An 11,847-nucleotide genomic window follows, 5' to 3' on the forward strand; every position below is an offset into this window, starting at 1 on the left:
GTGTGTGTGTGTGTGTGTGTGTGCGGCCTAGATAAGCTCTACCAGCCCCTCCCTTGGCAAAAAAAAAGAAGAAAAACGTCAGGCTTTCCTCCACACACACACACACACACACACACACACACACACACACACACACACACACACACACACACACAGTTTTCATTTTATCCTACTTTAAAAAAAGCCAACATTCCCAACAAGCTAATAATTATCAACACGCTACAGTGAGCTATAACACTCACTAAACACAAGGTGGCATTACCTTATGACATCACATGACATAAAGTATCATTCTGTGACACCACGACACACCATTTCACATTACGTTGACATTTTATGTGAAGCGTTGTTATGTCACATTATGCTATGCTAGGTTACGTATAGGTAGCTTACATTATTTTACTTTGGGTTGCATAACATTAAGTTATGTTGTGTTGAGTTGGGATGCTAACTTTGTGTTTTAGTGCAATTCAATGGGATTCCAGCAATTCCAAATGACTGGATGCAATTCAATGCGACGTGACTGGATGTGATGCGTTGCATTACACGGTGGCTTGTAGGTGTCAGATGACATGCAAAAGCGGCAACACAAATGCAAACGAGACGACAAGGTTGCAGACGCCAAAGTACAGCCACAACAGAAGTAAAAGAGGTCAGTTATCCAAACAGATACAGAAAAGTTGAGATAGTAAATCATTGTTTCCTCTATTAGAATAGAATAGAACTTTGTCATTGTAAATAGTACATTGTAACAAAGCTGAAGTCACAGCAGCAATCAATAAAGCAAAAACAATGACACCTAAGAACCAGCACGTCATCCTCACCTCCTTCTCCTCACCTTCTGGGGAAACATCCGGCCTAGCACCAGTTAGCACTGACATTCTAAAGGCTGCTAACAGCTGATTTTACATGTAAACAATGCAGCCATGGTTACATGTAGGATCTCCAGACAAACACAGGAGAAAAAGTGGTAAAAATATCACTGAAGACAAAACCAGTTTGGTGTCCATGACCGACAAATGAGCCGTACAAAGTAACGATCCACTCCAAATACAAAGATTACGAAAAAAATTACAAGAAACGGACAAAGAAGAGAGAGCTGCTGTAAAAGGCAGCCATAGCCAACAGGGCGGCGCCCAGCAACTAACCTCAGCTTTGATAGATATAGCTGTCATGCTAACGGTATGGCATGACTGATTCATAAAGCTTAATGTAAGACGACACATTAGCAAGAGAAATATAAGTTATAATGAAGAATAGCTGTATTTATCCCAGCTGAGTTAAAAAAGAAAATCATTTACTTATGCCAATACGATGCGTGACTTTTATTTTGTCGCAGAGCCGAGGGGTGCGCCCCATGTTGTGTTGACGCGAACAGCCCTCTACAAAGCACGTTGTGTTTTCTCTCTAGTTGACGTCTTTGTTGTGAGAAACTGTGAAAATGAGCCGGATCACACAGACACACTCAGAGACACACTCAGAGACACAAACAGCAGATCAGGTTTGTGTGTGGGGGTTGCCTGGTGAATAATTGCCTCTCTTCAAAGCAATCAGAGCAACAGAACCACAAACAGACCAGAGTCCTGTTCTGAAAACCCTGTTTAAAGGACAGAGTCTGAGGAGAGGAACCTGGAGACAGAAGAATATTTACCCCAAACAAAACAAAATGTATTCACAACTTTAAATAACAAACAAAAAACAGCTCAGGCTGATGTGAAAAAAAGTCTTTTTTATTTATTTATTTATTTAAACAGTCACATTTAGCGCTCCATAGTTTTATTTGGCATCACAAACATTTTCAACAAGATTAAAATATTTTGGTATTTATTTACAGTTTGGTCCCTTTTCGCCACTGAAGACTCAAACAGAAAACAACAAACTTTTAGTCAGCTGATTACTGAAAATGTTTGATTGTATTTCTTCACTGCTGTGTTTCAGTCGGTTTCATTTTCCAGGATTGATATTTACGTTTTTTAAAGACAAACAGAAAAGTCATCATCAGTCAATGTAAATGTGATTTCATAATGTAAAGGTTTCAGGAAGTTATTGCACCAAAAGCATCCAGAAGTACATTTACACAAACAACAGAAAAATCAAACATTTTTACAGAACAGTTTGAGTCGAGTATTTCCCAAAATTTACCAGATTTAAACCAAAATCTTTTTGACTCGAACTGAACAAAAGTTCAACTTAAAAGATTCACAAAATCTTTGCTGTTGCAACAAATAGCGAGATATCATCAAGGTGTGCTTTTTTAAATATTTGGTCAGACAAATGTTTGACAGGATAAAAGGAGAAATGCAGAAAACAAGGTCATAAATCTATTCAGCTTTCAGAACAGTAATAAAGAAGTTTGGTAGGAAACCATTCAGCAAAGTGTAGGTAGTGTTTACAAAGATCGTTTAAGAGGCGAAGTTGAATAACAGCTTGAAATTGATCATAAAAAAGACTTTTGTAAGCTGACATTACAGTATTTTATTTTACATAACATAACATAACAAAACGTTAAAGGGGGTTTCATAAGGTTTAGATACTTCACATTATGTTTCATTACGTTTTGCCACATTAAGTTACATAAAGTCCCATCACGTTACCTAACACAGTTACCAAACTTAACATTACCATGTTCAATTATATTATGTCTCATTATGTTTCATTACAAAACGTAACGTTACACAACATTCCAGTACGGTGAGTTGTGTTCCGTTACGTTCCATTGTGTTTGTGTTACATTAAATTATGATACGTAACATTATGTCACAATACGTTATAATATGTTACAATACACTACATTACATTACAGAACATTGAGTTGCATGACGTATCGTTGAGTTTTGTTACTTTCTGTCATGATATGTTACGCCTAGTTGTGCTGCATAACGTTGTATTATGTTACATAATGTTACGTTTTGTTACAATTGATACATTACGTTACGCTTTTATTATGTTTTGTTACATTATGTCGCATTTTGTTAAATTGCATTATGTTTTGTCATGTTTTGTTATAATTTGGTACTTTTGAGTTGTTTTGTTAAGTTTTTTTATGTTCTGTTACATTACTTTAAGTTTTGTCTTTTTTTGTTAGTTTCATTACGTTTTGTGACGCTTTGTTACGTTTTGTTATGTTTGTTATGTTTTGTTACGTTTTGTTACATCATGGGAAGTTTTTGTATGTTTTTTCACGTTTTATGACGTTTTGTTTCGTTAAGTTTAACTTTGTAACCTTTTGTTTTTGTTTTATGTCTTTTTATGCTTTGTTAAGTGTTGTTAAGGTTTGTCATGTTTTGCCACATTTTTTTTGTTTTGTTATGTTGTAGTACATCAAGTTGAGTTGTATTGTGTGTGAAGCCTCTGAAACATGGAAACAGAAGAATATTTACCACAATTCAAACTAAATTTGTTTAAAGCCATGATTAATGAGTATACAGTGGAGAATTATTTAAAGAACTTGTCTTTACAGATTGGCTTTTACCTCTGTTTAGGAATCTCAATATTCTGGCTGCTGAAGTGAGAAAGTGGGTCCATTGAGCCAGAATCAGGGCACACGCAGAAGGCATCGTTTACATTAGTCATTAAAACAATGATAAATAAAGTCATTAACTTTATTCCTGCTTATTGCTCCCAAAAACTTTATAAAATCAGATTTTCTTCCCTTTGGTTTCATCAAGTGCAGATGTTAGGCAGTATTTTAATTCCCTTTACCTTTCACTTTAAATATTTGTAGGAAATTCTTTAAAAGAACTGTTTTTGGTTGATTTCTTTGGTTTTTCTAATAAGTTTTTCTTTTCACCAGGTGAAAACAATCTGTGGTGTTGGACTCAGGTGACGTCGGTCTTTTGGTTGTTACCATCTCACAGGGATACCTTCAGCTGAGTTCAGTAAAAACTAGACCACGGATCCACCGAACCCTCAGTCTTTGGGCTGTGAAGCTGTTTTTGAGCAGCGGTGTTGAGGCACTTTGTCGCTATGAGTTTCTGACTGCAGAGGATTTTTAAAGTTCAAAGAAAGGCTTAGTGCCTCACAAAGGATTAGATGGATTTACTCCCCAACGCAGTGAGACAGAGGCAGGAAAACCAGGACCGTGTCTCTGTTAAACAGGTCACAAGTGCTGTAAGGCTTTAATGTATGAGTAATAAAGAAAAAGAGTTCATTCCTCAGAGCTCTTTGTCCTAAAGTGGAAACTGAGGAGCTCAGAACAATGAACTTTACAGACTTACTCTGCACTTTTTCCTGCTGGAGGAATCTGGAAATAACCCTCTTCGAATGATTTCTAATCAGTTTTCCATTTATGAGGCAAACTCTAAGGTTTCTCTGATCTTCTTGGAAGCTAGAAACGCCTCCAAAGTTGCATAAATAACCTTTCTTATCTTAACCTATCTTATTTTCCCATCACAGCGTCCATTTCTCCCCAGAATCCTCAGATCTGACCAGTTTGAGCTGTTGTGTCAACTCTCCTCCAGCCACGAGGGGGCGCTGGCACTGCTGTTGCTGAGGTGTTTTTCTGCGTCCTGGATGTTTTGCTCCAGGAAGCTGTGACAGGACAAACTGTGAGCGGCAACGGCGCTGTGGAGCAGCAGCAGCTGGTTGTGGAGGACTTTCACCTGCGGAGGGAAACGACAGGTTTACTGATGGATCAAGGACTATGTGTTCCCACGTCTACTGAAGACCGGGTAGTCTCCGGCTCTCACCTTGTTCTCCTCCAGCAGCTTCACTTTGACGCTCAGGTCGTCTCGGATTTTCTGGAATCGTTCCTTCTGGCCTTGAAACTCCTGCTGGGCCGCCTCCAGTTTGGGCAGCGTGTTGGTGTCTCGTGGTCCCATGTTCAGCTCCTCAAGGTCGACTCGGTACGCATCATACTCGATCCTGGAGAGTAGGAAGTTCACTCCATCATCAAAAACCCTGGTTGTTTCTACTCCTACGTTTATGTCCTACATTTCCCAGAGTGCCCTGCAGCATTGTAACCCAAGCTGTATTCAGGACACCATGGACTGAATGATCAAAAGCATCATTGATGTCCACCCACCTGGCTGCCTCGTACTTCTTGGCGTTGATCATCGTGTCCTCGATGGTTTTGTTGACCAGGGTGTTCATGTCCGATGTGAAGGAGTTGATTGCCGCCGTTAGAGTCTCGCCGCTCTTGGACAGAAACCTCTGAGCCTCTGCGTTCAGACCGTACTCCACCTGAAAGAGGAGGGGAGGAGCACACCTTGGCTGTCAACGATGACCCAATCCAAGCTAGCTGCATGGATTCCTGAACAGCTTACCAAATTTTACGTTGTTGAGTTGACTGGGGCAACAATCATATGGGTTTTTAGGTTAGGCTACTCCATGTAGTTTATTAATTTATAGCCATTTAATGATGCTAATTAACACAGTTTTCTATCTGTTTATTACGTATCCAGGTCATCTTTTGCCGACGAATGCAGAGGCGGAAAAACACCAAACTTGGCGAGCACTCCAGAAGAACCTGTGCCATTGCTAAGCCCCATGGTTTTGGAGATAACCTGTAATGATCAGATGATGTTTACACATCTGCTGTTGCTGGTTCCTGTTCTGAGGTTCAGTGTCACACCAAACCGGGCCTCGTACAGACCTGTGTTACCAAAGAAGTCTAAGGTGGAGTGGCTGCCCTAAACTAACAAATAAGCACTCCGCAGGGAGAGCTGTAGAGCCACCGTCAAAATTACTCTAAAGACTTACGTGAAGAACTGGCGACTTGACTTTAAGCTCACTGAAGGCGTCTCCCAGTGTCTTCTGGGTAACCGTGATCTGAGCGAGCTGATTGGCCAGCGTCTGAGCCACCTTGGTGATGTTTTCAAAGCGTTGTCGGTCGTCCTTGAGCAGCTCCAGGCGACGCTCCAGGTCCAGGTCCACCGTCCGAGACCCACGGCCAAGCTTCTCTGACAGCGCCTGCCTGGTGCACTGCAAGAACAGGTCATTGATACCGATCAAAACGTTGTTTATTGGTTTATCTATCAGTTTTTCTCACCAATCCATCAAAACGTCCCGTCTCACCTTGTACGTGGTGATGCTCCACTTTCGGACTCTCTCCAGCTTCTCGGTGGCCGGGTTCTTGTTGTTGCCGTGGATGACGACGGGTTCACCTCCTGGTTTCTGAGGTGTCACTGGAGCATCTGAGGGTGGGGTCAAAGGTCAGATCAGGAAGACACTCAGGAAGCCAGTGATGGAGATTTAAATCCACTCTGGTTAGAGGATCTGACAGCAGCTGACTCACTTTTGGCGCCAGCCTCAAGTGGACGCTCAGAGAACTGCAGTTCTTTGAGCGTCATTTTTCAACACCAGAAGCTGCTGCTTGGTGTCAATAAACTCAAAACTACACAGAGACAAAGTGGATAAGAGTGATCAAAGGGATCACTAGCTTACCCTCAGTTTGGTCTGTCTCCATCGACACCTCTGCGGCGACCTCCGGTGGAGAACAGGCGCCGTTTGTGTCCTCTGTGTGGTTGCAGTTGCTGTTTTCTTCCTGTCAAAGTAAAAAAGCAGAAAACATATCAGCCAAAAGGTTTTAAGTTGATGATTGAGATGTTCTTGTTGCTAAGCGCTGCTTAAGTGGCTGCTCATTACAGCAGTGCTCTCTTTTCCGACAGTTCCTGAACGCAGCGTGAGCTTCTGTTCCAGGAACATCCTCAGGACTCGACGGTAGGGGGGTCAGGGGTCGAGAATCAAAGCATCGTGACAACACCCGGAGGGATCACCGTGGGAACTGGAGCTTACGGGGGCCAATCAGAACCCAGATCAAAAGGTTGTGAGGCTGCCACGAAGATGATGGTTCCGTGTTGTGATTGGTGGCAGGAAGAGAGGTCGGAGGTCAACGGAACACTCAAGATAGGAAACGGTCACCTGACGCAGATGAAAGGTAACGACTCTTTCCGTCAGTCTTCCTCTGTGTTTTTATTTCAAGGTAGGGATGTTCAAGGAAAACACACACACACACACACACACACACACACACCTGCAGAGGGCTCAACAGGTCAGAGGAATTCAGCTCAAAGTCGTCGTGTCACATTGAAGAGACAGGGAGGCATGTGGTGACGTAAAACCTCCTCACACACACACTGTGTAACACACACTCCTCCACACACACACACACACACACACACACACACACACACACACACACACTGTTGCTCTTTGTAAAGGTTGAAGAAGCTGGTGCAGAGAGTGTTTTCATGTTTTCTCACCACTGGAGGAGTCGACTCGTCCACGCCGTTGGTCTCTGGACAAACGGCGTCTTTCTGCTCCACCTCCTCCATCATGGTGCTCCTTTAAAAGTTCTCTGTGGAAAACAACAGAGCACAGATGATTTCTGTGTAAAAAACAGTTTAATTATCACATAAAATATCACCTTTTTTGTTTTTTTTATGAGTAAAAAAGTCTCACTTCAACCAATAAATGAAGCAGAAACAAAAGAAAAGTGCTCCAGAAAAAGTTTGTTAAAAAGTTAAGTCGGTTTAAAGTGTTAAACTAAAACTTTCTTTGCTTTGGTGCATTTTCAGTCAATTTAAAGCAACATTTTGACTCAAGTCTGCCTCTAAAAACTGAAAACATCAGAGCTGAGGTTTTTTCTCTCAGCCGTAATGACTGTGTAGTTCAACAGCTCCATCTAGTGGAAGAATGAAAGCATGAAAATTTTATTGCAGTTATAATCTGTAGTTCAGAACCTAAATTATGTGCAATCAGTTTACAAAAAAGAATGTATACATGCTTACACTAGATATTTTCTCACACCCATAAAAAACAAAAGTTGTTGTCGGTCCTGTACGATCCATAAAACAACCCAAAATATCAGTGAAAAGAAAAAAAATCACAATCTTCTTCTTAATAATTTAACATTTCAGTTATTGTGATCCTTTATTTTACCTTTCAGTTTTTCTAATTAATTAATTTATTCATCTATTTTTTTCTTTCAATTTTTTCCTCCTTTTTTAATTTTTTTTTTTTTTATGAATTTATTTCTTTCAATTTTATTTTCCTTTTTTAAATTATTTTATTAATAAAGTTTTTTCTTTTTTTAATTGATTATTTTTTTCTTTCATTTTTTTAAATGAGTTAATCTATTTATTTATTTCAATTTTATTTTCCTTTTTTAAATGAATTTATTCATAAATTTTGTTCTTTTTTTTATAATTATTTTTTTCTTTCTTTTTTTTTCAAACTCATCAGTTTTTTTACTGAGTCTATTCCATAATTTTACTCCCAAAATGAAACACGTCTGTATTTACGTTAGTTCTTATATGACCAATTTCAAAAACATCAAAACCCCTTAAATGTTTTTTTCTACTTTTAAAAAACACTTTTTATTTATTGATTAAAAAAAAAAATTCTGAATACAAGAGGGAAGATTTTTATTCTTCGCTCAAAATAGTATTACATATTATTTTATGTGTACAAATCTAAGAATCTTCAAGTACAAGACAGTTTCATGATACAAAGCTTCATTATTCTGAAAACTCTTTTCTGGAGTTTAATCATAGTGGTGAACGAGGGATTCAAGTTGACGTGTTTCAAATGTGGCTTTAACAGATCTCTGAGGCATTCTGCCATCCTGTTTATTCTTACATGACTCACATTATTTGTAACAGGATATGAGCTTATTTAGTTTTATGATACCGGTAAAATGCTCAGGATGGATTTTTATCACACTTTGGGCTCATAATGGCACAAATGTTCAATAATCTGCTGCAGCTTTACGATGTCTGACAGGAAAAGGTGGAGGAGTAAAAGTTTTCTTACAGTAAGTTCAAAGATCAAACTCTTCAACTCATCTTTACGACGGGAAAACACTAGAAGGATTAACTTTGACCCAGAAACACCAACCTGTGTTATCTTATGGCACTGTGTTAAAGTAAGAACTGAGATTTCTGCACATCAAAGCAGGTGTTTGGTTCTTCATTTCATCAGTTTCAACACAAGTGAAACTTCTGTGAATAAATGAAAAGCACTTCTGCTTTTTTACTTCCACATGTGAAGGTAGAGCAGAAGGTATTCAAATAGTTGTTGAACTTGTGTAACTAGGTACAATTATGGTGGAAGCATTGCACGTAACTCCAACCCCCCACAGAGGTATGCGTTTCTACATCAGGCACAGATTTCTACAAGTTTTTTGCAGTTTCATGTGAGATTCTTTTTTGGTTGCATTTAAAACAACTCAAGGTCACAGAGGAGTTGAATGTTCCAATTCTTGAAAATTCATATTCAAAATATTTTACGTTACGGACGTAGAAGATTTAACAACAGCAGCCATAACCATTAAATTCTTTACAGTTTACAAATGTAGTATGGGAGGTCAAGCCTTCGGTTATCAGTCATTTCTCCTTCAGCACCATCTACAAGTCGGGTCCAGGAGGCGCCTCTGTATTTTTAAGATTAGGTTTTAAAAAGTCAATACAGACCTGATTGTGGTACCTTAAGTCTACAGAAGTAGTATGGGAGGTAGAGCCCTTTCTCCTTTTTAAAAGCAGAGTTTGAACAGGATCAATGCAGGGCTTCATATGAGGCCTAAAGTCTCTGAACGTAGTATGGGGGCTTGACCTTTCTGCTCTTTCTCCTTTGGAATCATCAGGAGGTCGACAGCCTCTGTTATTCTACTTCTACTCTGTTTCAGTAGGCTTAAATGCCAAAAAAGTAGAACTCTTTCTCCTATGGAATAATCATCTATTCAGGGTCTGGGAGGCAGATAATCTCTCTGCCTTAAAGAATAAAGCTGAACCGAATCAACACAGGTCTGAAGATGTCAAATAAAGACTTTAAAGTAGTATGGGAGGTCGAGCTCTGTCCCATTTGGAATCGTCTACCAGTCGGGGAGGTGGACACCCTTCGTATCTTTAAAAGAGTAAAGTAAAAAGAGTCAAAACCAGCCTTCCTCTAGTATCTAAGGTCTGTAAAAGTATTATGGGAGGTAGAATCTTTAGTCCTAGTTTTATTTCTTTACATCTACAACTGAATATTAAATTTCAGACCTCAACATGAAGCAGAAACTTTAACAGCAAAGTTAACCAATCAGTTATCAGGCGTCTCTACTTTGGAAACATGTACCAGCCATAACTGGGAGGTAGATCCTGTTTTATTTTTAGGAATAGTCTCAAAACAGTCAGTTCAGGTCTGCCTCAGGTACTGAAGTCCCTGAAAGGAGTATGGGTCAAGCCTTCAGTTTTCAGGACTGTTTTCTAGATATCATCCTGAAGTCAAACTTTTCTTTTGGAAACCTGTTTTAGTTTGGAGCAGCTTAGGCTTAGACCAGGTCTTAGTCAAGATGCTTTGGGCTTGGACTGCTGTATTCCTAAGTTTATGATTAAGATGAAGACTGACTGCAAATGAAACCACTATTAACAACAATAACACTGAATCTGACATTGATACAGCTGAAATATGTACTGTTACCTGTTTTTATTCATTAGACACTGGGTTAATTGAAATAAAATAGTACGACAATGTGTTTTAAACGCAATGTTAAGCAAAAGAACATTAAAGTTAGTGATAAAGTTAAGTTTTAAAGAAACTTACTGAAGACATTATGTTCCCATATGACTCAGGTTAAACTCTGCTTCAGCTTTAACTCCTCAGTCTCATAACAAAATGTTTAAACTATGTTTACAGTCTCTAAAACTTACGGATTTTCATGCTAAATGTTAAATAATCGGGGTTTTATTTCCTCCTGGTGACTTAAATGAAGTTACTCAACAAACAGCAGCGCCAAAAGGTGAAAGAGTAAACGTCTCTTTTTTTTTTTTTTTACCTTCACGGCGTTAAAACACACACTTCTCCTTTTCCCGCCTCTGCGACGCGTCAACTCTTCTTCTTCAGTCTGTATTCTTCACTCAACCTCTCATTTTTCAGAGTTACAGGTAAAAACTAAACTTTGTTAGAAGTAAAGCAGCCGAAGTGAGGAAAAGTCGAAGGTACCCGGAAGAGTTTGGTAGCCGTTTGTTTTCAGGAGGAGACGCTCGGTCGTTCTTACCTGGACGCACCGGAGGGGCGGTGAAATGTGTCCATCAGACTGGACGAGGTCAGGTACGGGACAGGTACAGACCACAGTGTTAAAGTAACAGTATTTCTGAAAATTTAAAGTATTTTGATGTCTGAATTTAAGAAGATTTAAAGCAATACAAGAACATGAGGAGGGAACGAATGAAAAACAAGCCTGTGGCATCTATCAAACATATTCTTACAGTTAAAAACAGCTCAAGTCTGTTTTAACACAATAGAAAGTCAAAGTTAGAAAAAAAAAGATTAATTCAAGAAAAAAAAAAAAGTACTTTAGAGTAAATAAAAAAACATTTTATTGTTCACAGGAAAATTCAATTCATACTGTTGCCAAGATAAATTCTGGGAGTCATCGTTCATCCCTTATTTAGATAGATTTAAATAATACAGCTTTGTTAAAGTACTGCATTGCTGATTGAGTCTTAGAAAATGTTATTAAAACATGAAAAAAACTCAGCTTGAAAATTGTTAACCACAAAAAAAACAAAACATGTCTACTGTCTTCAATGTACCTCAGTGGACTTTTTATTTCATTATGAATTCATGGTGTTAGATTTGTTATTTGGCCGTTACTTGAGTATAATGTTGTTGATAGATATTATTATTATTATTATTATTTTTTTTTTTTTTATTATATTTATATATTTATTATTATTATTTTATTTATTATTATTGTTATTATTATTATTATTATTATTATTATTATTATTATATCAAAGACGCTGGTAGATGGTTGAGGTTTCTATTCTGTGGTTTTATTACACCCTCTCGCGAGATCTTGTGGTTTCTCGAAGGAACCATTTCCTTCATCCGCAGCTCTCGCGATAATTGAGTAGTCCAAAG

General features: G+C 38.6%; 1 protein-coding gene across 1 annotated transcript; it reads right to left on the reverse strand.

Moving 5' to 3' along the window:
- Positions 1–1,759: 1,759 nt before the first annotated feature.
- On the reverse strand, positions 1,760–10,961 carry LOC141784532 (arfaptin-1-like). The gene is made up of 8 exons (XM_074662370.1): positions 10,757–10,961; positions 7,203–7,297; positions 6,385–6,484; positions 6,016–6,134; positions 5,701–5,922; positions 5,024–5,181; positions 4,689–4,863; positions 1,760–4,601 (listed from the first exon to the last, which is right to left on the reverse strand). Exons 2-8 carry the CDS (start codon positions 7,275–7,277, stop codon positions 4,446–4,448), a joined length of 1,005 nt encoding a protein of 334 aa, XP_074518471.1. The 5' UTR covers positions 7,278–7,297; positions 10,757–10,961; the 3' UTR covers positions 1,760–4,445.
- Positions 10,962–11,847: the final 886 nt, after the last annotated feature.

Source organism: Halichoeres trimaculatus, unplaced genomic scaffold, assembly GCF_033239565.1.
Source record: "Halichoeres trimaculatus isolate MK-OKI-2021-1 unplaced genomic scaffold, fHalTri1.1 fHalTri1_scaffold_22, whole genome shotgun sequence".
Lineage (NCBI taxonomy): Eukaryota > Metazoa > Chordata > Actinopteri > Labriformes > Labridae > Halichoeres > Halichoeres trimaculatus.